The sequence below is a fragment of the Perognathus longimembris genome, chromosome 6 (genome assembly GCF_023159225.1).
Source record: "Perognathus longimembris pacificus isolate PPM17 chromosome 6, ASM2315922v1, whole genome shotgun sequence".
Classification (NCBI taxonomy): domain Eukaryota; kingdom Metazoa; phylum Chordata; class Mammalia; order Rodentia; family Heteromyidae; genus Perognathus; species Perognathus longimembris.
Genome location: NC_063166.1, coordinates 79,269,246 through 79,296,887, shown reverse-complemented (window position 1 = coordinate 79,296,887; position 27,642 = coordinate 79,269,246). Strand labels below are relative to the sequence as shown.

Below are 27,642 nucleotides of genomic sequence, written 5' to 3'. Positions count from 1 at the left end.
TGCTGGTAACTGATTACAACAACTATCAACTAAAAAGGAACAAACGCCCCAAGGGCAGTGGGAAGGGCCTGCTGCGGAGCGGTGTGGCCACCCTGGCCTTTGTGCCTTTTGTTTCCCTGCGGATCCATCTGGGTGAGGCGGTGTACAACTTTCTCCTCTCGGCTTTCGCATCTTGGCAACGGTCGCCTGCTGACTCGTAAAGAGCTCTCGTCCATCCTCACCGCATCACAGGAGTCGTCCGGTGGACAGGCGGCCTGGGCACCGGTCCCACGGGGCGGGCGGCTGCCATCCTGCCAGTGCTGTTTCCCTGTGCCCTGAATGCCTTGCCCTGCACACTGTTGGGGTTTGGTTGTTGTTTAGCATTTCTCTTATTATCTTCCACCTGCGTGTTTCCGTCTTGCACACGGAAGCTGAATTGCTAGAGGTGCAATGACTGCGCGGAGGGCACAGACACCTGTCACGTGGATAGTCCCTGACGACTGGCCAGAACAATGATGGCTCGCCACGAACCCGTGGGAATACCTTTGGCCCAAACCTCACCAAGTGTCGTGGGAGATGTTAAGCTGCTCAGCCTGACAGGTGAGGAATCTAAGTCATTGCCACAACTTAGTTTGGCTTTCTATCTTTTCCTTCCTCTTCTTCCTTCATTTCTTCCTCTCTTTTCCTTTTTGTCAGTGCTGGGGGTCAAAGCCAGGGCCTTGGGCATGGTAGGCAAGCTCTCTGCAACTGAGCTAAGCCCCTCTTCCTCTCAGAGGGTTTTCAATATTCTACACGGATTGGCCTGTCCTGGCTCCTGCACACATTTGCAGTGACCTTTGTCCTTCTTAGTATAAACTGAGTTTTGAGTATCTCTTTAGATGTTTAAGTGCCTTCTGCATTATTTTCTGTGAAATGCCTATTCTTCCTTTTTTATTTGCTTGTTTAGGTGCTGTTGATGTGGAGATTATCCCTTTGTAACAGGATTGTGAAATTTCCCACTTTGCCATTAGTCTTGAATTTGCTTGGCATTCTGTTTGGATTGGGGGTCTTAGAGTGGCGTTTTTTTGCTACAGGGATATTTTTGTGATTTTATGTAATTCAACATCCTTTTGTGGCACCTTAGCTTTGCAATCATGCTTGTGTGCTCACCTGCTCCCCCATTTAAGACGTTTACCTCCCCAATCCTTTCGGAGTCCGGACCCCTGTCAGGGGAACCCTATTTTATTTCCCAAGTGTCAGGGGCTGGGGATGTGGCTTAGCGGTAGAGTGCTTGCCTCGCATGCATGAAGCCCTGGGTTTGATTCCTCAGCACCACATACACAGAAAAGGCCAGAAGTGATGCTGTGGTTCAAGTGGTAGAGTGCTAGCCTTGAGCTGAAGAGCTCAGGATGGTGCCCCAGCCCAGAATTCACGCCCCACGACCAACAACAACCAACCTTTGTCAAACAGCTTCTGGCCAAGCACCGACCCATGCTGCCCTCTGGAAGCCTGAAGTCCACACGCAGGGAGGGAGACGGGGCGGCCCCGCTGGGCCCCTGCCAGCAGCTGCCCTGACCTTTCTCCTGAGGGCCCGGGGGCCAGGCCCCTCCCCCAGGCCACAGCGACCCTTGCCCAGGGGGAGGGGCAGCTGTCTGGGGGAGGACGGGCAGTGTGCCGCCTTCCCGGAGTGAGCTGAGCGGGGAGCCCCGAGCAGGAAGGAGCCCCCGCATTCCCTCCAGAAAGCCCCCTGCCTGTGGCCCGAGCATCAGAGCGCCCGTTTCCGGCCCAGGCAGGAAGTCTGGCCAGCTAAAAAGTGTCTCAAGTGACAGAGTGCCAGGGTTGAGCACAAAATCTCAGGGACAGCATCTGGGCCCCGAGTTCAAGCCCCAATACAGACAGACAGACAGACAGACATCCACACATCATCAGCATCACCAGTCACTGCAACTCCTAGGAAAGTTCCAGTCCACATCCGGTCACCGGTGGCCCCTCCCCCCTCCCCTCCCCCTCCGCCTCCCTCTCCTTGCTCAGGAACCCAAGGGACGGCTGCTGGCTTTTAGCAACTCGCTGTGACTTGTTCTGGGACGTTTAGGGGCAGCTCCCCAAGCCACTCTGGTCACCTGAGAAGCCGTCCAGGGCCGTCCATGAAGCCCAGCCGCGGGAAGCAGCCCCCCCATCACCGAGCCCTGCTCGCCAGGCCCCGGGCCAACCACACAGCAAGGGCAGACAACAAGGCCAAGGTCACCCCGCGGAGGGAGGCAGACCGGCGTACCCGCTCCTGGCCATGCCCTGCACCTTTAGGACCGCAATCACGTGACACTCCCTTCCACCCCGCCCCCCCCCCCCCCCCCCGGCCGCGGGTTCAGGCCCTGCAGAAGCCACCAGACACCAGCGTGCCTGGAAATCGGCAGCCTCTACTTGTCCAAGTCCAGGGCCTTGGGTGGTTAGCGAGGCCCGGGTCCATTCAACGTGGCCGGCAGAACCAAGAGCTGCGGCCGGGCCTGGGGGCCTCCGGGGCGACCGCGTGGCGGCCCCGCAGACGATCGCGGTGTGGGGATCGGGCAAGCCCCACGCAGGGGCCCCACGCAGGGGCCCGCTCGGTAATGCGAGCGATGCCAAAGTGGTTTCCCCAGGAAAATGCTGACTCCCCGAGGCACGGAAGCACCTCCGTCCTCCGTCCCCCCAAACGCCTCCTGCGTTTTCACTGCGGTCTTGCGTCTTGCCGGATTTACATTTTCGCTTTCCTGGGAGAGTGTGTGTGTGTGTGCGTGTGTGCGCGCGTGTGTGCACGTGCGTGCCAGTGCTGGGGCTCAGATTCAGGGCCTCATATGTTCTGGCGTAGCTTTTTCACTTAAGGCTGACTCCACGCCCTGACCCCAATCACGCATCCTCCCGAGTCACTGGCTTCTGGTGCTTTCCTTGATGTTCCAGTGCTACAGTGAGCTGCTGCGTGAGTGTGTGTGTGCAGGGGGTGGGGGAGGGGCGGGCCCGGCTGGCACACTGCAGCTGGATGGGAAGGCCCGCCCTGCTCTCTTCTGCCCCAGCCCGCGGAGCCGTCGGTGGGCACGCGGGGGAAGGGAAGCCGCCCCCACACCCCACCCCGGCGCCCCCACACTGGCCGCAGTGAGCTGGGGACGGGTTTATTGAGACGGTTCACAGGCAGGGCACTGGGGTCTGCGGGCCGCACACTCTCCCCGACCCCCCACCCCCCCGAGCCCCTGGCACACGTGGGTGCCCACTGCTGCGGCAGACCCCAGGGGAGGAAGTGCAGACACCAAGGACAGCAGGGGAGGGGGAGGGCGCGGGCTGGCCCACGGGGGTGCCGGGGTGTGGGGCACGCTGGGCCGCTAGGGTCGGGGAGGCTTCATGTCGTCGTCGTCGGGGAAGAAATCCTCGGTGCGGTACAGCTCCGGCAGCTCGTAGCCCGCGCGCGCCGACGGCCTCTGCAACGACAGCAAGGCGGGGTCAGCGAGGAGCCCGCACCCGCCCGCACCCCACCCGCACCCACCCGCGTTCCGGGCTGGGCCTCAGCGCTGCCCTGAGCTTTCATCACCAAAGGCAGGTTCTCTCCCGCCTGAACCACGCCCCCCCATCTGGCTTCGTGCCAGTGAACTGGAGATGGGAGTCTCGTGGGCTTTGCTGCCCAGGCTGGCTTCGCACCCCAATGCTCAGGCCTCGGCATCCTGAGTCGCCGGGATGACAGACGTGAGCCCCGGGCGTCTGTGCTCCGTGGACGGCGACCGTGAGGAGCGAAGGGGGCCCTGGCTCAAGGGGCAGAGCGCCAGCCGTGAGGGAAAAAGCGAAGGGCAGCACCCAGGCCCTGAGTTCAAGCCCAGTACCAGCACAAAATAAAAGGAATGAATGAATGAATGAATGAATGAAACAGCGGTGCTGCAACCGCAGGGGCTCCCAAGCCTGGGCCGCTGGCCGGTAGGCCCGTGTGCATTGTCCCGGGCATCTTGGGGGGCACCCAGACCGAGGTCAGCAGCCTGACGCCAGCAGGGTGAGGGGGCAGGGGGCAGCCAGAGCCCCGACGTGACCTCGGGAGTGCCAGCTGTGTCCCTGGAGGAGGTGGCGGGTGGGTGGGTGCTGCGTTGACCGCTCCCCCCACTTCCCCTTTGGGGATCAACACCCCGATTCCGTGAGATGAGCGGAAGAACCACGGAGGGCGGGCCACGGAGGGCGGGCCGGCCGATGGCAAAGCGCGCGTTATGAGGGAGCGGATCGGTGCCCGGCCGGGAGGCCCCCGCCCGCCCTGATACCGGGTCAGCGCCGGGAGACGTGGGGGGGGGGCGGCTACTGAAGGCCCACGTCAGGCCCCTCCCCCGGAGGCACCGGTGAGAGGCCAGGGACCCCGAGGCGGCCCCCAGCGCTTCCCCCGTCCTCCTCTCGATCCCCACCTTCCTCCCTCACAAGCCCTCCGAGAAACCCGCGCGCAGCCGGAGGCCACCGGGCCCCGCCCCCCGAGCGGCTCCGCCCTCGCCGCTGCGATTGGCCCCGGGCTGAGCATGTGACCCTCGCTGAGCCAATGAGGAGCTGCCTTGGGATCTCGGAAGTGGGAGGAACACTTTCTCCCTCCGCGGTCTGGCAAGTTGGGCCCCGAGCCCGGCAGGTGCAGCTCCTCGGTCCCCACGCGGGGCCGGAGAGCAGGCTGGGAGGAGGCGGCGGCAGAGCGCGGGCTGCAACGGCCAGGGCCAAGATCCGCACCTCAGCCCCGTCCGCGGCGAGGGAGCCTGCGGAGAGCACCCCGCGGCCCGGCGGTGACGGCCACCGCGAGGGCTCGGGAGCCGCGGCGGGGGCGGGGCCTGGGAGCGCGGGGGGCGGGGCCGGGCGCGCGGGGGCGGGGCCGGGGCACGCAGGGGGCGGGGCCGGAGCGCCCGGCCGCAAACGCGGACGCCGGCTGCTGTGGGGACCCTGAGCGGGGCCACCAGGAGGCCACCGGACCCCACTTCCACGCCCACCTCCCGTGCTCCGTCCTGGGGACCGAGCCTCAAACTCAACCCCGCCTCCCAGCCGGAAATCGGACACCGGGGGCTCAGCCCGCAGGCCTCTCCCTCTTTCTCTCTCCCCCTCCCTCTTTCCCTCCCCCTCCCTCCCCCCTCTTTCCCTCCCCTTCTCCCCCTCCCTTCCTCTCCCTCTTTCCCTCCCTCTCTCCCTCCCTCTCTTCTCCCCCTCGCTCTCCCCCTCTTTCTCTCCACCCCCCCTCCTCACATCATGCCTGGCCCTCACCATTTTCTAACAGTGGAATCGATTGCCAGACGCCTGCTACACCCCCCCGTGCCTCAGCACCCCTCGCCCCCGCCAGCCCCCCCCCGTGCCCCAGCACCCCTTGCCCCCTCCCCCCCCGCCTCAGCACCCCTCGCCCCCACCTTCACCACGCAGCACGCAGCACCCGACAAGGCGAGGCCCCTGGCTGGTCCAGGGCCCCTGCTCAGCCATCTTACTAAGCCACGCCCACAGACCTCAGGGCCTTTGCTTGCCCCGTGCCACTCGAGCTTCCAGAAGCTTCCAACAGCCCCCCAACCTCCTAAGTCCTAGCTCAACCCGAATGTCTCTCTCAGAAAGCCCTACTTGTGACCCCCAATGTGGTCTGCTTTCTGCTTCCTCTCAAGTGCAACTTTGGAAAGGACTAGACAGTATTCTGGGCTTAAAGACTGTAACTTCTTTTTCTCTCCTCCCCCCCCCCCCAAGGTCTTGAACTCAGGGCTTGGGCACTGTCCCTGAGCTTTCCCACTCAGGGTTGGCCTTCTCCTTTTTTATTTATTTGGCCAGTCCTGGGCCTTGAACTCAGGGCCTGGGCACTGTCCCTGAGCTTCTTTTGCTCAAGGCTAGCACTCTACCATTTGAGCCACAGCGCCACTTCCAGCTTTTTCTGCGTCTGTGGTGCTGAGGAACTGAACGCTAGGCGACAGCTCTACCACTAAGCCACACTCCCAGCCCACTTCTCCCTCTAGAGCCACTTCCGGTTTTCTGGTGGTTCGTTGGAGGTAAGAGTCTCCTGGGCTTTCCTGCCCGGGATGGCTTTGAACCACGGTCCTCAGATCTCAGTCAGCCTCCGGAGTAGCTGGGATTAGAGGCGTGAGCCACCGGTGCCCAGCTGAGCTAGGAGTCTCCAGTGCTCTCTTTCCCTGGCTGGCTTCAAACCTGGAGCCTCAGATCTCAGCTTCCTAAGTGGTTGGGATTACAGGCGGAACCACCGCTGCCCAGCTGTGGCCATGGGCTCTGCTGCAAGGACTCAGCCCTGCCCCAGAGTCAAAAGGCTTCCTCAGACAATGTGTAAGCCAAGCGTGGCAGACTTCCAATAAAACTTTATTTACAAAGACAGTAGCAGGGTCTGGGAAGGTGGCTTAGTGGTAGAGCGCCTGCCTGGCATGCACGAAGCCCTGGGTTCCATTCCTCAGCACCTCATACACAGAAAAGACTGGAAGTGGTGCTGTGGCTCAAGTGGCAGAGTGCTAGCTTTGAGCAAAAAGAAGCCAGGGACAGTGCTCAGGCCCTGAGTTCAAGACCCAGGACTGGCAAAAAAAAAAATGTTACCAGGCCAGTTGGCCCTCACTGAAGGTTGCTGCTGAAATTAACTCTGTCCTCCCAAACAGAAGAGGAACAGGAAACTCCCCACCCCCACCCCGCATGTGCTCAACCTGAGTTCCATCTGGTGGTTGGCTTTGGGGTGACCACCACCTAGTCTATCCTAGCTTGCACAGACTCAAAAACAAAGACTTCACCGAGTCCTGCCCTGCCGGGAGCACAGCCGCGGTGCTGGTGGTGCGGCAGCCACCTTGGGACCTGGAAGACAAGTCCACAGGAAAGATAACACCGCAGCCCCAGGAGTCCACTTCTTGAGAAGCCAACTCAGCTCACGTGGCCACCTCAGGACTTCTTTATCATGGGAGGAAAAGCCACAAAACCCTTTCAGTTAAACCACTTCAGCCAGGTTTCCAGGATACAGCCACAAGCCGCGTGGAGCCCTGGGCCTGGTCACCGGTGTGCCCGAGGTGGGCGGAGCCAGGGCTGGGGCGGGGCTATGGACTAAGGAAACGCGGGGGGGGGGGGGGGGGCAGGGGGGATCACCACAGGAAAGGAGGCCCTGTGGGCCTGAGAGCACACGCTCACCCCAATCATTCCACCCACACTAGGCCTTGAGCGGCAGCTGCCTCACCCGGGGCTCCTGCCCTCTCCCTGGCCAGCCCCCCAGGACAGAGCTAGGGTGGGCCCTAGCTGGGAGGGGGAGGGGGGCTTCCCTCCTCCCACCCAAGGCCCCAACCCAGCCCTGAGAGCCCGGGAAGCCACCCCAAGGGGAGGGCGCCGCGGCTCACAGAGGCCAAGGAGGCTCGGAGCGAGGCTAGCAGCCAGGCCCCGTCATCCCAGCCACAGACGGGGCTGAGGGCTGAGGACCAGGGGTCAAAGCCAGCCCGGGCAGGGAAGTCCATGAGACAACCACCAAAAATCCAGAAGCAGAGCTGTGGCTCAGGTGGCAGAGCGCCAGCCCTGATCAGAGAAAGCTAAGAGCCAGTACCTAGGCCCTGAGTTCAAGCCTGGGTACAGGCTTACAAAACAAGTAAAATAAAGAACGGATCAGCCCAAGTCCAAAAAACAAACCAGGTTCCTGCGATCAGCCACACACACCCATCCCACCTCCCCACCCCAGCCCTGGGGGGCGGGCCCATCCACTCCAGCCCTGGGGGGCAGGCCCCTCCACCCCAGCCCTGGGGGGTGGGCCCCATCCACTCCAGCCCTGGGGGGCAGACACCTCCACCCCAGCCCTGGGGGGCGGGCCCATCCACTCCAGCCCTGGGGGGCGGGCCCCATCCACTCCAGCCCTGGGGGGCAGGCCCCTCCACCCCAGCCCTGGGGGGTGGGCCCCATCCACTCCAGCCCTGGGGGGCAGGCACCTCCACCCCAGCCCTGGGGGGTGGGCCCCATCCACTCCAGCCCTGGGGGGCGGGCCCCATCCACCCCAGCCCTGGGGGGCGGGCCCCATCCACCCCAGCCCTGGGGGGCGGGCCCATCCACCCCAGCCCTGGGGGGCGGGCCCCATCCACCCCAGCCCTGGGGGGCGGGCCCATCCACTCCAGCCCTGGGGGGCGGGCCCCATCCACCCCAGCCCTGGGGGACAGGCCAGCAGGGTCTGGGCGCACCCTCCCCCTCTCTCTCCCCCTCCCCCTCCCCTGGCTGAGAGGCAGGTGTCCCTAATCCCCTCCTGGCCACACCACCAAGCAAGAAGCAGGCAGAGCTGGGGGTGGAAAGCGGGCCTGTGCGCGTCTACTGTGGCTAGAACTCTCCAGGCCCTCGAGGGCCCAGGGGCCCCGCAGGCCTCACAAAGGCGGCGGCCTGAGGCTCCCAGCAGGAAGGGCCGCCTGGGGCCACCACAAGTCCAGTGCCCATCCCCCCAGCCCCATGGCGTCCAGGGCCCAGCTTGGAACTGTGGCTGCTCGCCGGAGGGCCCCTGCGGCCAGCGGCCAGGCTGGAGTCGAAAGCAGGCCGCCCCGCGCCAGGCCAGGCAGCCGTGCAGCCGGGGGTCTCCAGCTCTGACGGCGGAGCCGCCTCTACCTCAGGGTGGCTCTGAGTTCTAATCCTGCGGCACAGCAGGGCAGGGAGAGGCAGCCCCAGTCCTTTCTCCCGCAAAGCAAGGTGGCAGTTCTAGAAGGTTCCTCACCCCATCGCTCCGCCTTCAGCAGGCTGGGGCGTGGAGGAGAGAGCAGGCGCTGGAACACCCGGACAGGATTTTTTTTTTAAGTACTGCGACTTGAACTCAGGGTCACACTTGCTCAGCAAGAACTCTGCCACTTGAACCATGCCCTCCCCTCTTTTTTTCCCTTTATCCTTCAGGTAGCTTTGGCCAGGGGCCAGCCTCAGCAGCCCAGCCTCCCCCTCGGCCTCCCCCTCGGCCTCCCCGCTGATGGGGGCAGGAGGAGACAGACCTGGTGTGGTTTCATTTGTATTTCCTTTATGGCTACGGAAGTTGAACTGGGTCCGTGAATCTGTCTACCTTGTGCACTTCTGAGAGTGCTCTGCTCAGTTCACCCAGCCTTTTGTTAACGGGGTCTCCCCCCTCCCCCAGCCTGGTGCTAGAATGCCTAGTCAGAGCAGTAAGGCTGGAGAAAGAAAGAAAAGGAATTCAAAGAGAGAACAATGAATTCCAATGATGACACAGTCCGTACCGACTGACCCCATCCACGCACCCGCCACAGCACTCCGAGGTCTGATCAGCTACAAAACCTTTCAGGGTGGGGAGCGTGGCCCAGTGGCAGAGCGCTCGCCTAGCACGCAGGAAGCCCTGGGTTCCGTTCCTCAGCACCACATACGCGGAAAAGGCTGGAAGCAGAGCTGCGGCTCAAGAGGCAGAGCCCAGGCCCCAAGTCCAAGCCCCAAGGACTGGCAAAAAACAAACAAAAAGCCAAAAGAAGAAACTTGCAGAAAGCAAGGAAGCAAGGCCCCAGGGGCGGGGCGCGGGTGGCTCACACCGGTCAGCCATCCTAGCTACTCAGAAAGCTGAAATCAGCAGCTCACAATTCAAAGCCAGCCCGGGCAGGAACGTCCAGCTTATCTCCAACTAATCACCAGAACACAGGAAGCGGCACTGGGGCTCAGAGTGGTCAGAGTGCCTTGGGCGGAAAAAGCTCAGGGACAGCACTCAGGCTCTGAGTTCAAGCCCTAAAACTAACAACAACAACAAAAGGAAAGCTGGGAGTAAAGGTGTGACTCAAACAATTGAGTGCTAGCCTTGAGCCAAAAAAGTGCCCAGGCCATGAGTTCAAGCTCCAGGACAGACACACACACACACACACACACACACAGAGCTAGCCAGCTATGGTGACCTCACTTGGGAGGCTGAGGCAGGAGGATATGTGTTTGAGGCCAAAGTAGAAAACAGCCAGACTCTATCTCAAACCAAGCAAGCAAGCAAGCGAAACTGGGGTGGAGGCATTGCTCGGTGGTAGAGCACCTGCCTAGGATGTGGAAGCAAACGACTTCAAGTGAGTAACTTCCAAGCATCAACTAGAAGGGTGGACCAAAAGGGGCGGGCATCTGGCAAGGAAGGAGTCAAGCCTGGCCCAGGCTGAGGGTCTGGGGTTAGCAAGGTGTTTTGGGGGTCAGCGGGTGACTGGGCTGGGGGGCAGTGGGGTACCAGGTGAGTGGTTTCACGCTCTGCAGCCGGTCCACAGGGAAGAGAAGGCCGTGAGCTGCAGGCTGAGCTCAGCCCCGCACCTTGGGTGCCCCCCACAGAACCGAGGTGCAGGGCCAAGTCTCGGGGTCCGTCGTCTGCCCTCTCTACCTTGCCCTGACCCTCACGGGAAGGAGGGTGGCTGGCCTCCGGTCCTCACCGTCACATCCCCGAGCGGTGCCCGCCGCCCGGCCTTGGCCTTGGCCGGCACTTACCCCGCTTCTAGCTGTGTGACACTGGCCACGCTCCCCACCTCTCTGTGCCCGTCTGTCTTCTCATCTGGGCATCAATGAGGATGAAGGACCCTTCCGAACCTCGTCCGGCCTTGCGTCCACCTGTTGTCGGGTGCTTAGGAAATAACCAGTGCTAATGCCGGGTGGGGCGGTGCCCACCTGGGCTCTCAGCCCGCAGAGGCCGAGGCTGGAGGACCGGGTGTTCGAGGCCAGTCTGAGCTACATAGTAAGATTCGATCTCGAGAAATAAAAAGGGCGGGGCTGGGAAGGTGGCTTCGCGGTAGAGCGCTTGCCTAGCACGCATGGAGCCCTGGGTTCGATTCCTCAGCACCACACACACAGAAAAAGCCAGAAATGGCGCCGTGGCTCAAGTGGTAGAGCGCTGGCCTTGAGCAAAAGAAGCCAGGGACGGTGCTCAGGCCCTGAGTTCAAGCCCCAGGACTGGCTAAATAAATAAATAAAAATAAACAGTGCTCAGTGAAGACTTGCTCATTTCATTGCGGTAACAGCCCCCTGAGCTCACATGTGCTTCTGAACGGCGCCCTTAGCTTGTGCGCCGCCCAGGTGTGCCACGTGGAGGGGGCGTTTTCAGCACCCAGTGCGTCCCGTTGAGCAGGAGGCCCCTCAACCACCACCACGGGACTTGGTGGGTGAGGCGTGCGGTTGGCGGCCGGACGGCGGCTCAGCGCGACGCTCGGGCGGCCCCGGGTGCCGGGGCGCGGCGGCTGCCCGGCCCGTGCCGGTGCCCGCCTCCGGCTCCCCGGCAGCCGCTGTCCCCGGGCACCTGCGGGGCGAGGTCTGGGGCCCGGGAGCCACCGGCCGTGCCTGGCCCCGCAGCGTGGAGGGATCGGGGCTCCGCCGGGCCGGGCCGGGCCTCTCCCTCACCCCAGCGCCCTCAGGGAGGAGCATCAGGGCTCCCCAGTGCAGGGACTTTGGCCTTGACTTCGGTGACGGTGCCCAGGCGGGAACACCTGCCGGGGGGCGCAGATCCCCGCTCCACGGCCCCGTGGAAGGTCGTCCACACCCAGGGAGGTGTGGAAGCTTCTGGAGAGGGGCCTGCTGGAGGAAGGAGCGTGCCTCCGGGGACTCCGGACCCCGGCCCTGAGCTCTGTCCTTCTCGCCCATCCCCCCCTCCATCCTGGCTGCCAGAGGCTGCTCTGCCCCCCCCACGCCCCCCACCATGCCCCCCAGAAGGCTTCCTCCTCTGCCTCAGCGTCACTGCCTGGCTGACACACGCGTGACGTCTGCATCGCGTGAACACGCGCGGTGCTGACGTCACAGCAGACCCCTCTGGAAGCGGGGAGAAGGGGGTCGCGGAGTTGGGGAGCAGTGGGGCGGGCCCCTGGCCGGGGGTGCTGCCTGGGGCCTGGGTGGGGCGGGCGACATGCAGGGTGGGGGGCATCCGGTGGGTCCCAGCCTCCCCCCCCCAGCCGTCACTCCCAGCCCCGTGCGCCCGGTGCCCACCACGCACCACCACGTCCCCGGGGGCTCCACGCGCGCCCTCCCTCCGGGCAGGGTGCCCAGCTCAGGGAGGGCGTGGGCGCCTGGCCCCTCCGGGCAGAGCAGCCTCAGCCCTGCGCTGGGCCTTTGACCCTGGCGGTGTCCAGAGGCGCGGGCTCCACAGGCCGCCAGAGCCGGGAGGAGGCGGGCGGGGCCTGTGACCCTGTGCCGAGGCCCAGGGAGGGACCCGGGGCCAGGGAGGCGGAGACGCACGGAGGGCGGAACACACAGACACTTGAGACGGAGGGGGCTGGCTGAGGGAGGGCGGCCAGGACAGCCCTCACCGGCCGGAGGAGCCTGGGGGCCGAGGACGACTGAGGCGGGGCCGAGTATGGCTCATAGGGCCCCCCCGGACTCACACCGGAGACTCACATCGGGGACTCACACCAAGGACTCACACTGGAGATTCACACCAGGACTCACACCGGGGCTCACACTGGAGATTCACACCAGGACTCACACCGGGGCTCACACTGGAGATTCACACCAGGACTCACACCGGGGCTCACACGGGAGATTCACACCAGGACTCACACCGGGGCTCACACTGGAGATTCACACCAGGACTCACACCGGGGCTCACACTGGAGATTCACACCAGGACTCACACCGGGGCTCACACTGGAGATTCACACCAGGACTCACACCGGGGCTCACACGGGAGATTCACACCGGGGCTCACACCGGAGACTCAGACTGGGGACTCACACCAGGGATCACACCAGGGCTCACACCGGGGACTCACGGGAGATTCACACCGGAGACTCACACCAGGGCTCACACCGGGGATCACACCGGGACTCACACCAGGACTCACACCGGGGACTCACACCAGGGACTCACACTGGGAACTCACACCGGGACTCACACCGGGGATCACACTAGGACTTACACTGGGGACTCACACCAGGGACTCACACTGGGGACTCACACTGGGAACTCACACCGGGGCTCACGCTTTTGCTGACCTAGAACAGGGCCCACATGGAGCCAAGGCTGGGAGTGCAGGAGCCACGCGGGGCCCCATCTTAGCCCAGTCACCAGGCCCCAGAGCCACGCCAGCCCAGAGCCACAGCCTGCCCCAGAGCCACGGCCTGCCCCAGAGCCACGCCAGCCCAGAGCCACGCCAGCCCAGAGCCACGGCCTGCCCCAGAGCCACGGCCTGCCCCAGAGCCACGCCAGCCCAGAGCCACGCCAGCCCAGAGCCACAGCCTGCCCCAGAGCCACGGCCTGCCCCAGAGCCACGGCCTGCCCCAGAGCCATGGCCTGCCCCAGAGCCACGCCAGCCCAGAGCCACGCCAGCCCAGAGCCACAGCCTGCCCCAGCCACGCCAGCCCAGAGCCACAGCCTGCCCCAGCCACGCCAGCCCAGAGCCATGGCCAGCCCAGAGCCACGGCCAGCCCAGAGCCACGGCCTGCCCCAGAGCCAAGCCAAGCCCGGAGCAGAAGCCAGGCAGCCAGACACGCCCAGCACAGCCACAGTGGGCATTTTGCATTCTAGAAACTTCCCGCCCACAGGAAACAGGAGATCCAGGCCAGGCCACCAAGGTCTCTTCACCCCAACAACAGTGGGGCCTCTGGACTGAAGCTCTCCATGGGGCCACAGGCCTCCCTCAGTCCTCACACCCGGGGGGCACACCTGGCCCCCCAAAACAGCCCTGCCTCAAAGGTCAGCATTCTGTACAAAATGTTGGGAGCAAGGCAACACAGGAGGTGTTGCCCCAAAACAGGGATGTTGAGGGCCTTCCCAAAAGACCTCTACAAATAGCCCCCCCAAATGAAAACCTGCAGTGAGAAGAACCACCCCCCCCTTCAAATTTTAACAAGAATGTGATGCCTTCAAAGCCAGATCTGGTTCCCAAATGCCCTGGGGGGGGCTGCCCCCAGCACGCAGTCCCCCCACTGCTCAGACCCTGTGGGGGGGTGCGGGGGGGGGCTGGGAGGGGGAGCTCGGTCCTCCATGGTCACCTTCGTAGTCGCCATTTTGCCGCCAGGGCTGCTGGGAGCAGAAGGAAGGCCGGTTCAGGGCCGCCTGGAAGCTTGGGGCGGTTCTTTGTGTCTGTGGCTGGCCCGGGCAGGCCTCGCCACCAGATAAAGCCCGCCAGGCTCCTCCCAGCCTCCCCTCCAGGGGGCCCCGCCGGGCCGCCGGGCCGGGCCTCCTCCCTGCCAGCCAGCCGGGTGAGGCACCGAGGGGGAGGGGAGGCCGCCGGCCCGGCACCAACGCCTCCTGCAGGCCAGCCCGGGCAGCGCAGCGCGGCCGCAGCCTCGGCCTCCGGAGGAGCCAGAGGCCTCCCAACCCCCGCCGCTGGCCGCCACCGAGCACCCGCGGGGTGCAAGCACGAGGCACCCACAGCAGGTAGTGGGAATGTCACTGGGCCACACCTGCTGGGCACAGAGGCTGACCCAGGGCCGCCGAAGCTCTCCTTTGCAGGAGAAGCCAGTCACAGGTGACATTCTCCCACGAAATTCGCCCCCCAAATACTGGCCATGAAGCCTAAGGAAAGCCATGCACACCCCAAGCTGGCCCGAGAGCGCGTGAATGGGGTAGACTTAGCTCAAGGAACACCGGCGTGCGCCCAGGGTCACCGGGCCCGGGCTCGGGGGCCCGGGCCGACCCGAGGCGGGAGAGCCAACGGGGCCCACCCCCGCTCTGCCGCTTCGGCTGTGTGACTCCGGGCGTGTGAACAGCCCTCTCTGAGCCTCGGGTGCCTTCCTCGTAAAGTGCAGTCATGAGGCTGACCTGTGAGGCTGGCGTGGGAAGCTGAGCGAGGGCTCTGAAGACGCGGCGGGCGTGCGGTAGAACTGTGGGCCAAAGGGCTTGGGTGGACCTGGTGCACGAGGGGGGGGGGGAAGGTCCAGCCCACAGGGCCAACATCACAAAGCCGAGTATCGACTTCCAGACATTAGGAAGATGGAATAGAACATGGCTGCCAGCTTTCTTCTCCCCCACGCAGGAAAGCCTGTCCCCACCACCCTCGCTGTGAGAACCGGGCCGAGCCACTCACTGGTGGCGCCCCACACTGCGCACCTGCCCCCCCCCCCCCCGGCCCGGCGCCGGCGGGGACGGACGGACCCCCGGCCCGGCAGCGGCTCCGCGCGGGAGAGTCCGGCGCTGGCCACAGCTGGCATCGTCCCTGGAAAGCACCGCGTTCCTCTCCGTTGGAAAAATTAATCAAAATGACACCTTGCCAACACGGCGTCTCGGCTTCAGAGAAAACAAACAGCGCTTTACAACTCATTAGCAAGGCCGCTCCGCATCCTCAGCCCAGCGGCCAGGGCGAGGGCCAGGCTGGCACAAGGGACAAGGGACAAGGGACACCCGCCACGGCTGCCCGGTGGCTCTGAGCCTGAGGCCCTGCGGCTCCGACCTCCTCTGGATCCAACTCTACACCGTCGCCAGCGCCATCATCTCCAGCGCCAGCCCCAGAGCAACCCCGGACGGGAGAGCCTCAGGCCCTGCCCGGGAGCCCTGCCCCACCCCCGTCTCCCTGCCCTCTGGGGAACCCAGGGCCCAGAGGAGATGATCCCAGGAAGGAAACTACCAGCAAGTGAACTCCGCGGCCTAGAGGGACCCGGGCGCCCTGCACGGCCGTCAAGTTCAAAGCTCCGCTCCGCCTGTCATCCTAGCTACCCGGGAGGCCCAGGAGGATCGCGGTTCAAAGCCAGCCCGAGGAAACAAATCCAAGAGACGCTTATCTCCGGCGAACCACTCTAAAGCCAGAAGCAGAGCTGTGGTTCAAGTCGTCCAGCACTATCCTGGTGTAGGACAGCTAAGGGACAATGTCCAGGACCTGAGTTCGAGCCCCGAGACCAACATACACACACCACCACCACCACCAAGATCAACCATCGGGCTTCACTTCACAGGGTGGGCTGTGGGGTGCCTTGGCCCCAACACATGTCACCCCAAGACTCTCTGCAGCCCACACCCGGCTCAGCCCGGCACAGGCTCACGCCCCTCCCCCCGCCCGGTGCGCACGCGCGGCTGTCAGGTGACTCACCGCCCTGGCGGGCCCCGCTTCCTGGGACAAGTCCCCGCAGGTCGGCCCGGGCCTCTCTGGGAGTCTGACAGAGGTGAGGGGGTGCGGGTCCCAGCATGTCCCAGCCCGAGGACCCCGCCACAGGGAGGGGGGCCCCACAGGCCAGACCCGGCACCGACTGTCCTCCCGTGTCTCCGCCTTCACCCCTGAACCCCAGAGAGCGGGGCTGCAAGGCCGGCTACACGGACACCTCTGTCTTCCGGCCTCTCCCCCCCCTAAGGAGGGGGGCAGGACTGGCTTGTGGGGGGGGGCGGGAGGCTACTCACGTTCTGGAAGGCGGGGACCCCCACCGAGCGCAGCCACCGCTGCAGGGCCTGCGGGAAGGCCGCCTGCTCCTGCTCCGCCTGCACCACCAGCGCCTCCAGGAAAGCGGCGTGGCGCCCCACCATCTTGACGAAGGCCTGCGGGAGAGACGGGGTGCAGGGCCACATTGGCCGCGGTCCGTGCTTCCCACCGCAAGGGAGGCCCGGAGAGCTGGAGTCGCTCGCCTAGCGCTGCCCAGCACCGAGTGGCAGAGAGGAGACACAAGGCGCATCGACAGATGCCCAAGCCTCCCGCTCCAGCTACTCAGGAGGCTGAGGTCTGAGGATCACGGTTCAAAGCCAGCCCAGGCAGAAAAGTTGGAGACTCTTATCTCCAATGAACCAGCAAAAAGCTGGAAGTAGACCTGTGGTTCAAGAGGTAGCGTGCTAGCCTTGAGCACAAAAGCTCAGGCTCAGTATCCAGGCCCTGAGTTCAAGCCCCAAGGCTAGCGTAAACAATTAAAAAAAAAACAAAAACAGCCCTCCATGGGGGTACCCCCCTCCATGGTCTGGTTGAGCCAGAGTGGGAGGTGGAAAGGAGGGGTCAGCGTACACTGGCAGGGGCTGAACCCTGGGCCTTGAAGCTGGATGAGAAGCCAAAAGATGAGAGGCCGGTTATCCCGAGAGCCCCCAACCTGCCAGCCCTTTGCTGGGCTCTGGGATGCACATTTGGGGCTCCCAACGGCAGGGCTCTAAGATGATCATATGTGGCCAGGTGTGGTGGTACACACCTGTAACCCAGAGCCTGGGACACAGAGGCAAGAGGACGCAGAGTCCCAGGCCAGCCTGGGCTCCCTGGAGAGACCCCGTCTCTAGAGACAACGGCGTGTTGCTGGAAGCTGTGGTTTTAGTAGTGTGTCACTGCCAGGCACAGGAGACTAGCATGTTCAATGAGCAAAGAATTGGCTTAAGCCAGGCACGGTGGTGCTGCCTGCAATGTCGGCACACTCAGGAGGCCCAAGGCAAGAGGATTGTGAGTTCAAGGTCAGCCTGGCCTATATAGGAAGACCTTATCTCAAAAAATAAGAACAGTAACGGCCAGTAAACCAGCGTGTATTTTAATGAACTAGTGTGAGAATCTCCACCACTCCTTTCCCTCCTTCCAAGGTGCAGAATAAAATTCGAATGAATCAGCCATTCCAAGGGCAAAGTTTTAATTACATCCCTGCCCTGCTCTCTGCTGACAGGAATGTTAATTCTCTAAGTCGGGACCGATTACCGCGCATGCGTGCGCTGCTCTGCAGAGGACCACAGCACCCAGGCCAGCGACCACTTCCCACCTCGCAGCCTGGAGCACCTCCCGGCCTCCCTCCCTCCCTCCCTCCCTCCCTCCCTCCCTCCCGGGCCTCCGTGCTAGGAGCAGACCAAGCTCCCATCCCCCACCGGGGCGAGCCCACCTCCTTACCCCGGGGGGCCCAAGCTCCTGTGTGGGGGATGGGGACAGGGAGGGGCAGCCGGCTGGCTCGTAAATCCTCGGGGTAAGATACCCAGGGTGGGGCTTGCTGGGGACCAGAGCGCTGGGACAGCCCGCCAGGAAGGGGGCCGAGCTCTCGCCCCGCCTGGTCACCTTGAGGGAAACTCACTGCACCCCACCGGTGACCCAAACAGACCGCGGGGGCCCAAGGCTATGAGTGCCGCTGAATTCCACAAGGCTCAAATTCAGAGTGGTATATAAAGGAGCTCCATGTACTATTACTGTTGTTGTTGTTGTTGTGATGCCTGCCCTAGGGCTTGAACTTGGAGCCTGGGCTCTGCCCCTGATCTGTTTTTGCTCAAGGCGAGCGCTCTACCACTGGAGCCACAGCGCCACTTCCCGTTTCCCGGTGGTTCGCTGGAGGAGCGAGCCCCGCGGACTCTCCTGCCCGGGCTGCCTCCGCCGGTCTCGGCCGCCCTCCTGTGTAGCTGGGATTTCAGGCGCGAGCCACGGGAGCCCAGGAGGAGCTGAGTTCTTGAATATTAGGAAATTCCCGCGTGGGCACCTCCTTTGTCCCCCCCTCCCCCAGCCCAGCCCCGTGTGGACACTGGGCGGAAGGCCAGGCCGCACACACAGGCACGTGTGCGCACGTGCGTGCACACACACACACACACACACACGCACGCACGCACCTCCAGCCGGTCCACTCGGGCGTAGACGCCCCGGATCTCCACCGCCTTGGCCTTCAGGAGCGGGAGGTTCTCCTCCAGGATCTGGGAGGTATCGCTCCTGATCTGGGAGAGAGCAGCGCGTCAGGTCACCGGGTCACCGGGTCACCGGTTCTGCACAGATCCCACCGGTGGCAGACGTGGCACCGGGGGGCCCGGCGCCCACAGGAGCGTGGACAGACTCAGCCCTGCAGGGCCACCCCTCGAGGGGGACCCGAGGCCTGGCCGCACCGTGCCGGGCCCCTGGACCCCAGGAACTGGCATGGAACTCGCGTTACTGCTGTTGTTTCCAATGTTTTTCCACTTGTTATTTACTTATCTTCGCCGTCCCGGGGACGGAGGCCAGGGCCGGGCACATGCTAGGCCAGGGCTGTACCCCTACGCCGGTCGCCCCAGCCACCAGCAGCGAGGATGAAGACAGGAGTTGGCTTTAGCATGGCGGAGGGGGGAAGGGAGCAGGGTTAAACCTGGTCACGGCTTGGGATGGCACTGTGTTCTCCTTATCTGGGGATTGAGCTATCTCGGGCAAGGCCTTGTGAGATAAGGAAGTCCCTGTGGCCCTGGGGAATTTCCACTCTCATCCCAGATGTTTATCCCCCACCCCCCACCAGCTCCTCCCCTCCCCCCAGGTCTTCTGGAATCCCAGGTGACCGCAGGGAACCCGGGCCTTGAGCTGAGGAGGCTGGCAAGCGGAGCAGGCCCAGAGGCCTCTGCAAAAGCAGGATCCAAGTCCCCATTCCAATCCCACCGGGCTGGAGCGGGGCTCCGAAGAGGGGGGCGCCTGGCCCCGGGGCACCCGTCACCCCTTCTTCGCCAGGCCGGAGCCCCCTCCTGTGTCTGGAGTCCACACGGCCCCTGCTTCCTGCCCAAGCACAGGGGACTTGAGGCAGGGCCACCGGGTCTGGGGGGGGCGCACGCTCAGGCCCCCAATCCCACCTCCCCGGGAGGCTGAGCTCTGAGGACTGCAGCTCCGGGCCATCGGGGGGGGGGGAGGGGGGGATGTCTGTGAGACTCTAAGCTCCGACTGATCATCAGAAAACTGGGAGTGGAGCTGTGGCTCAAAGCGTTAGAACGCTGGGTGGCCTTGAATGGAAGAGCTGAGGGGCAGCGCCCAGGCCTGGAGTTCAAGCCCCACAACCGGAAAAGAAAAAGACACAAGGGAGCCAAGTGCAAGGGGCTCACACCTGTCATCTCAGTGGCCAGTGTGTCTCTCCCAGCCCGGGCTGCGACCTTGAGCTGTCCAAGGTCGCGAGGCCGGGAAGCGGGAAATGAGAGATGCCAAGCCAGGCTGCTCCCTGGCCCCTGCGGGCCCGCGCCTTGCCGGCCTGCTCAGCTCTCACAGGGAAAACACGCGGCCAAACCAGAGCCCTGGCAGCCCCGAGCCCACGGCCCACACAGGGAAGTCAGTGAACTTCTTATCATCAATGAACCAGCAGAAAACTGGAAGTAGCTGCGCTGTGGCTCAAGTGGTAGAGCCCTAGCCTTGAGCAAAAGAGCTCAGGGACGGCATCCAGGGCCTGGGTTCAAGCCCCAGGACAAAAAAGAAGAAGAAAGAAGAAGAGTTTAACGGGGGTAGCTCCAAACCACAACCCTCCACTTTCAGCCTGGGGAGTAGCTAGGATTACAGGCGTGAGCCACCAGCACAGGGCGGCACTTTGCTTCTTAAAGGGGGGTCTGTAGGGAGTGACAAGTTTCCGAGCTCACACCTGCCCCACCTCTGGTCACCAAGCGACAAGCACCCAGACTGGCACTTCCTGCAAGGGGCTAAGGCGGATGAGCGAGGGCTCAGTGTTTGGGACCCCTGCCGGGCCTTGCAGAGCCCAGCTTCTGCTCCCTGGAGCCCAGAAGTCCAGTGGGGGGGGGGGAGGTGCAGAGGTCACTGGGGGAACACCGGCTGCCCAGGCTGTCAGCCCCCTTGGGCACCGGACCAGCAGGATACACGGAGGTGGCATCATTTCCATAGGATGACCTTATAAAATGTGGCAGCTCCACTTCCTGCCGGTGGGGCCCCTAACAGTCTCAAAGACCGTCCTGCCCGGGCTGGCTTCGAACCACGATCCTCAGATCTCAGCTTCCTGAGTAGTTGGATTGACAGGCGTGAGCCCCTCACTGGTGCCGAGCTGAGCGGCCATGGCTTAATCACGGCTACCAAGCCTGTCTGGCTGAGGACAGTCCCACGTGTGTGTCCAAAGGCCTCGGTGCTGCCCGCGTGTGTTGACGGCAGAGCTCAGGCCCAGCCTTGCAGGCCCGGGGCTCCCCGGTCCCCTCCGCCCTGCAGCCCGCGGCTCCCCCGCTGTCCGCTCTTATGGCGGCCTTGCTGCGTCCAGAGGCTGCCGGGAGGTTCCGTGACCGCCCGCTGCCCGCACAGGGCATCACAGGGCTCGGGACCCGCCGTGGAGAGAGGCAGGGTGGTGGGGCCCAGGATGGAGTCTCCCTTGCAGGCCTCACACCTGGCGTGCTGCTCTGTCCTTAGGGAGAATGGGGCGCTCTGGAAATTTCTATCATCACTCCTCGGGGCTCTGGCCATGGCTGACAGCAATCTGGGACCCGTCTGGAGAAGGTGAAGCTGCCTGTGGGCCTCTGTCAGGCATTGTGCTCCATCTTCCCCCCCACCAGCCCTGGGGATGTGACCCAACAAGCCCCGGAAGAGCACAAAGGGGCGCCGGGCCTCGCCGGGAGCAGCCAGGGCCGGGCAGCAGGCTCCTCCCGGGCCTCCAGGCCCAGCCACTTCCTGGCTGGCTCCATGCTTGAAGGGCGAGTTAAATATAGAGGTGTCCCCGCGGCGGGCTCCAGGCGGGCCCCAGAGCGCCACCTCGTGGCAGACGCCCGCACCTCGGTGGACCAGAAACCATCTTGGGGGGAAGAAGGAGATCAAGATGGCCGCCCCAGGAAGCACTTGGGAGAGAGAAGACAGACAGACAGAGACGGACAGACGCCCCTCACCCCTGGCCCAAGCTCCTGGCCACTAAATCGAGGCCCCGAGCCTACCCCACAGCGCCCACTCACCAAGTCGGCCAGGCTGCAGAACTCCTCCAACATGAGGAACAAGCCCTCCATGGCGGCCTCCACCTGCCCCGCCTGCAAGAGAGCACACCGGCCTGCGCGTGAGCGAGCCGTTTCCAAGGAGACCAACCTTCCTAGCTCCTCTCCTCCTCAAGACCCTTTTCCATGTCCTGCGGGAACGAGACCCGTCCACAGAGGAGCCGGGGCGAGCGAGGGCCGCCGGGAATCAGATCTCAAGGCTGCTCCCACCCGCCCTGGTGTGTGTGCACAGGTGGAACCGAGGCCCAGAGAGGGCCGAGGGCCTGGGCAGGGTCACACAGCTGCACGCAGAGGAGATGCGAAGGCTGACCGCCTGCAGCCACGGACGGTGCGGAACGCGCCCAGCCTCGACGCCGTGCCAGACCCCACCGGGCGCACTTGGGGCCTGTTGAAAATTCAAGTTTAGCCGTGTATTGTACTTCCCCACACCGCGAGAGCCGTGCGTGAGTGGCCCTGGGCTGAGCCCTGGGGGGCCCCTCTGGAAGGTTCCAGCCCCGGCAGGGAGACGCAGATGAGGAAGGAGACCACAGAGGTGGGGCCACGGCAGGGCACCACCGCTGGGATAAACAGCAACAAAACCCTAGGCTGAAATTTCCCACTGGGCTGGGGGGGGGGGAGTGCTGGGGTAGAGCACTAGGATCGACCTCCAGCACAAAGAGAAAAAGAAAGAGCGCTGGGAAGGTGGCTTAGTGGTAGAGCGCTTGCCTAGCATGCATGAAGCCCTGGGTTCGATTCCTCCGCACCACATAAAAGCCAGAAATGGCGCTGTGGCTCAAGTGGTAGAGTGCTAGCCTTGAGCAAAAGGAAGCTTGGAGACAGTGCTTAGGCCCTGAGTTCAAGCCCCAGGATTGGCAAAAAAAATAATAATAAATAAAAGGGGGGGTGTTGGAGAAGGAAATGCAAAGCAAAGCAAGGCAGTACCAGGCTGGTGTCCGGCTGGCAGGCGCATGCCCGGGTCCGGCCGCCCACGGCCCCTGGGGAGCCAGCCCTGTCTTGTCACATCTGCTCATTCAACAAGAGAAGTTCCAATTCTCGAATGCCCCACTTTCTTTTGCGTGTGTGCGTGTCCCGTGGTGAACTCCAGGCCTCGGCCCCTGAAGGCTGGCGCTCGGCCACAACTCCACTGCTGGTTCTTTGGTGGTTAACAAGGGGAGATAACAGTCTCGTGGACTTTCCTGCCTGGGCTGGCTTTGAACTGTGATCCTCAGATCTCCGCTTCCTAAGTCACTCTGACTATAGGCACGAGCACCAGCACCCAAATCCAAATACCCCAACTTCTAAATCGTGGCGTTCAAAAAGAAGTGTTCATCTCCCTAGGCCAAAGCTCTCCAGGTGTACAAACCCCCTCACTCACTCAAACAACACGGAGTGGGCTTCCCTGCTGCTGGGGCTGGGCGGGCGGGGAGGGGGGCCTCCTCTCCCTCCTCCCAGGCTGGGCACAGGGCTCTGTGGGGGAGGGGGAGGCCTGGCCACCCCGGACCTGGAAGCTCCCACCGCCCACTTGTCCCCGGGGTTTACACAGAACCAGGCACTGCCTCCAGCCCTTGCCTCTGCTACCACACAAAATAAACCACCCGGCGGAAGTCCTTTCCAGCTGGGGCGTCCACAGTCCCCTCTGCAACTGAAGCCCTGGGACCCCCCTCCGCCTCACAGCTGGGCTAAGGGGGCAACGCACAGGGGAGTCAACAGATCCATTCCCAGCCCCCCGGGAAGGATGGAGGTAGGAGATGGCACTGGGGCAGCACTAAGGGGACAGAGCACAGGCACTGGGCGGGGTGGGGTGGGGGGCTCTGAACCAAAGGAAAGCGGGAGATACAAGGGCGGGGGGGGGGAGCCCGCAGGAAACCCTGGAACAGAAGCAGACGGCTCAGATCGCCCAGATCCGAGGCTGCCACCCTGGGTGCCAGGCGCCCCTGCGGAGGGAAAGCCGGCCAGCCAGCTCAGAAGGGGCGGGGCCAGGGCTGGGGGCGGGGGCCAGGGTTGGGGGCGGGGCCAGGCCCGGGGCGGGGCCAGGGCTGGGGGAGTGTCCAGGCCCGGGGCGGGGCCCAGAGCAGAGCTGCTGGCTGGCCAGGGCCCGGGCAATGGCTGGCAGGAAAGCAGGTAGGAATGAGGGAAGAAACGGAAAGAGAGAGGGAGCGAAGAAAGAGGGGTGAAAGGGTCTGTGACCCTCAGAACGACCCCTGGCTCGGCGCCATCCCTTCCCCTCGGTGAGCACGAGGACCAGGGAGGTTACCCAGCTTGCTCACGGGGGCTGGAGCGCACGCTTGTCATTCTGGCCACGCGGGGGGCTGAGGTCTAAGCCAGCCGGGACTGGAAAGTCCATGAGACATTTTTTTTTTTAATTTTGGCTTTGGGGCTCGAACCCAAGGCCTGTGCTCAAGGCTAGCACCTGGAGCCACAGTGCCACTTCCAGTTTTCTGGTGGTTCATTGGAAATGAGTCCTTTTGACTTGCCTTCCCCGGGGTGGCTTTGAACCCTAATCCTCAGACCCTAGCCTCCTAGACAGGTAAGATTACAGGCGTGAACCTGCGCCCAACTTCCATGAGGCTCTCATCTCCAACTAAACACCACAAAGCTGGAAGTGGTGCAGTGGCTGGGTGACAGAGTGTTAGCGAAAGCAGTAGAGGGACAGCGCCCTGAGTTCAAGCCCCAGGACAGGAACACACACACAGGGCACACCCCCACACCACTTGTTCAAGTCACACAGCTAAAAAATACTGAAGCCAGAGCAGAAGTCCGCTTGGGGGGGGGGGTCCCTACTCCCCCTCTGTGGACTGGCGCAGTGCCGGGAGGCTGGGAACAGGGGGAAAGCAGGTCCTGCCCAGTGAACCCACAGAGGCCAAAACCCAGAATACGTCCCCACCGGCAGGAAGCCGGAGGGCTGGCCATCCCGGCAGGCCCACGATCGCCCCACAGGACCCCTGCACGGAAGGGCCCCCGAGCTGCTCTGAGCACACAGCAGGCACGGATGGGCTGAGGGGAAGAAGGCAGGAGAGTTCGCACGGAGGGGCCTGGAAAGGGCCAGCAGGGACCGTGAGCGGCCCATCTTCGCCATGCATGAATCCCGGCCTACGCTTCCTCCTTCCACGCACACACCCCTTCTCCAGCGCTGCCAGCTGGAGGAGCCCAAGCCCCGCAGTGGGGCTGGCCTGCCCACCCAGAGCTGGCACGAAGGAACAAAAGACCCTCCAACACCCCCCCACCCAGAAGCTCTCCTTCCCCAGCCCATCCCACCTGTCACTGCAAGTTCAACCGTCAGAACCTCTCCACCTCAGCTGGGGGCCCCTCCCGCTCACGCCTGTCATCCTAGCTACTCCGGAGGCTGAGATCTGAGGATTGTGGTTCAAAGCCAATCCTGGCAGGAAAGCCGGTGAGACTCTTATCTCCAAAGAACCATTAGAAAACCAGAAGTGGCGCTGGGGCTCAAAATAGCCTGGAGCTGAAGAGCTCAAAGTCAGCACCCAGGCCCAGAACTCAAGCCCTACAGCCAACAAAAAAATAAACAAATAAAAAGCAAACCCAGGGGCTGGAGGTGTGGCTCAACTGGTAGAGCACCTGCCATGCAAGGTCAAGGCCCTGAGTTCAAAGCCCAGTACTACCAGAACCACCCAAACCTCCCTTCTGCTCAGAACTGTGCACTGTGGAGCACTGCACACCCACTGAGAAGCCACGGTGTCCCAGGTGGACGGGCGCGGCCATGCCTTGCCCAGTACTGCCCGTCCGGAAATCCCGCCAAGAACAGGGCTTTGAAAATCCCGAGACCAAGGACTACACACAGGACTGTGGGAACGCGCGCTCTTACGAAATCACACCCGGTTCATCACCGCGAAAGAAAGAAGAACACGATGCCCACACCGGGAAAGTGCAGGTAGGAGGGTCACACATACAAAAATGAGAAACAGCGGGCACTGGTGGCTCAGACCCGTAATCCTATCTACTCAGGAGGCTGAGGTCTGAGGGTGGAGGTTCAAAGCCAGCCCAGGCAGGAAAGCCCATGAGACTATCTCCAATTAAGCACCAAAAAGCTGGAAGAGGGGCTGTGGCTCAAGTAGTAGAGCACCAGAAAAAAAAAATCAGGGACAGTGACCAGGCTCTGAGTTCAAGCTCTAGGACCAGCACATGCGAACAGAGACGCTTCCTCTGTGAAGGCAGGTTTTTTGTTTGTGTTTAGTGTAGGTCTCGAACTCGGGGCTGGGGCGCTCTCCGGGGTGCTGTCCCTGAGATCTAGTGCTCAAGGCTAACATTCCACCACTCCCATCCAAGGTCCCAGCCTCAAGAGTGGCTGGGATTACAGCGTTTAACCCCCTGGGATGACACCCGGGGCAGTTAACACTGGGGACTGGGAGCTGGGGAGGGAGGGAGGGAGGGCAGAAGGGGAGAGGCTCCCTCAGGCTTTAATTAAATGCTCTGCAGTGACTGCTTCCGACCTCTCAGAGCAGGGCTGGGTTTCTGGCTGGTGAACTTGGGTAACTTTTGCCCAGCACCTCACTGCTAGACGGCCCGCAGCTGGAAGGAAGTCTAGATTGAGATCGACTTTGTATTTATGCTTTAAAATAGAAATGCAGACTGCGCCGTGCTATTTCCCTCCTAGCAACCACAGTCACGGAGGCCTGGGGCTTCCTGCACCCACACACCCCGCCCGCCCGGCTGGCATCAGGCACAGCTGGGGGGGAGGGGAGGTGGGGGAGAAGAGAGGAGGAGGGGGAGGGGGAGACCGGAGGAGGTGGGAGAGGGGAGGGGGAGAGACCGGGAAAGGGCCCAGGGCGCTTGGCTGCGGGTCCCAGGGCACCGAGAATGTGGAGGTCCGGGTGGAGATGGGGCCGGGGTGGGGGGGCCATGTATGGATGATGCGAGGGTCCGGGTACGGAAGGGGCTGGGTGTAGGGGTGCGGCTGCGGATGGGGCCGGTGTTGGGGGTCCAGGTGCCAATGGGGTCGGGTGTTGTGGGTCCGGGTGCGGTGGGGCCGAGTGTTGGGGGGTTCAGGTGCGGACAGGGCTGGGTACGGATGGGGCTGGTGTGGAAGGCCCGGTGCGGATTGGGGGTGCGAGTGCGCATGGGGCCGGGGGTTGGGGTCTGAGTGCGCACGGAGCAGGTGCCGGGGGCCGGGTGCGCATGGGGCCGAGTGCGGGGGGGCCGGGTGCGCATGGGGCCGAGTGCGGGGGGCCGGGTGCGGATGGGGCCGAGTGCGGAGGGCCAGGTGTGGATGGGGCCGAGTGCGGGGGGCCGGATGCGGGGAGCCGGGCGTTGCGGGGTTCAGGTGCGGACAGGGCTGGGTACGGATGGGGCTGATGTGGAAGGCCCGGTGCGGATTAGGGGTGCGAGTGCGGATGGGGCCGGGTGCGCATGGGGCCGGGGATTGGGGTCTGAGTGCGGATGGAGCAGGTGCTGGGGGCCGAGTGCGGGGGGCCGGGTGCGGATGGGGCCGAGTGCGGGGGGCCGGGTGCGCATGGGGCCGAGTGCGGATGAAGCAGGTGCTGGGGGCCGGGTGCGGATGGGGCCGAGTGCGGGGGGCCTGGTGCGGGGGACCGGTGCGGCTGGGGCCGGGTGCGCATGGAGCGGGTGCGGGGGGCCGGGTGCGCGGGGGGCCGGGGTGGGGGGCCGCGTGTGGACGGCGCTGGGGCGGGAGCCGGATGCGGTGCGGATGGCGCTGGTGTGGGGAGCGGGGCGCGGACGGGCCCGGCGCTGGCGCAGCGGCAGCGGGCGCGGACCCGCGCGCGTCCTGGCGGCCGCGGCGCCCGACACGGAGGCGCCCCCTTCCCCGGCCCCGGCCGCGCTACCGAGGGACCCCCGCCCCCGAGAGCGCCCCCCTCCATCCGCCTCCGCCGCCCCCTACCTCCGCCCCCGGCTCGGGGGTCAGGATGCGCGCGAGATCGCGCGCCCCGCTGCGCACCGGCTCCGCTCGGCCGGCGTCCACGAGCATCCCGGGGTCGGCAGGCCGGGCCGGCGGACGCGGGCGCCGCGGATCGGGCTCCGGAGCCCCGCCCCGGCCGCGGCAGGCCCGGAGGACGGCCTGGCGGAGGCGGAGGCGGGGCCGGGGCGCGCGGGGCCGGCCGGCAGCGCCACCCGGTGGCGAGCGGCGCTCACTGCGCCCGCCGCGCCCCGCCGAGTCCCGGCCGAGCCCGGGGAGGCGCCGGGCGCCCAGCTGGACGAGCGGGCGGTCGCGACATTTGGGGTTGGCGCCCCCAGGGTGGCCCCTCCACCGGCGCCTGTGACGGCCCCGAGCCCGGATCCCGTCCTGCCCCGGTGGGTGCCAACCGGGCC

General features: G+C 64.1%; 1 protein-coding gene across 1 annotated transcript; it reads right to left on the bottom strand.

Annotated features, from left to right (window-relative positions):
• Positions 1-3,210: 3,210 nt before the first annotated feature.
• Bcas4 (breast carcinoma amplified sequence 4) lies at positions 3,211-27,348 on the bottom strand. Its single transcript, XM_048349619.1, has 5 exons — positions 27,215-27,348; positions 21,346-21,417; positions 18,304-18,405; positions 16,162-16,296; positions 3,211-3,401 (listed from the first exon to the last, which is right to left on the bottom strand). The coding sequence occupies exons 1-5, from the start codon at positions 27,299-27,301 to the stop codon at positions 3,306-3,308; spliced, it is 492 nt and encodes a 163-aa protein (XP_048205576.1). The 5' UTR covers positions 27,302-27,348; the 3' UTR covers positions 3,211-3,305.
• Positions 27,349-27,642: the final 294 nt, after the last annotated feature.

Coding starts and splice junctions, on each gene's coding strand:
- Bcas4 (XM_048349619.1), bottom strand. CDS start 27,301: ATGCTCGTGGACGCCGGCCGAGCGGAGCCGGTGCGCAGCGGGGCGCGC. Junction 16,297..18,303: donor CCCGAGTGGACCGGCTGGAG/GTGCGTGCGTGC, acceptor TCTCTCCCGCAG/GCCTTCGTCAAGATGGTGGG. Junction 3,402..16,161: donor GGGTCCCCGCCTTCCAGAAC/GTGAGTAGCCTC, acceptor CTGTCGTTGCAG/AGGCCGTCGGCGCGCGCGGG.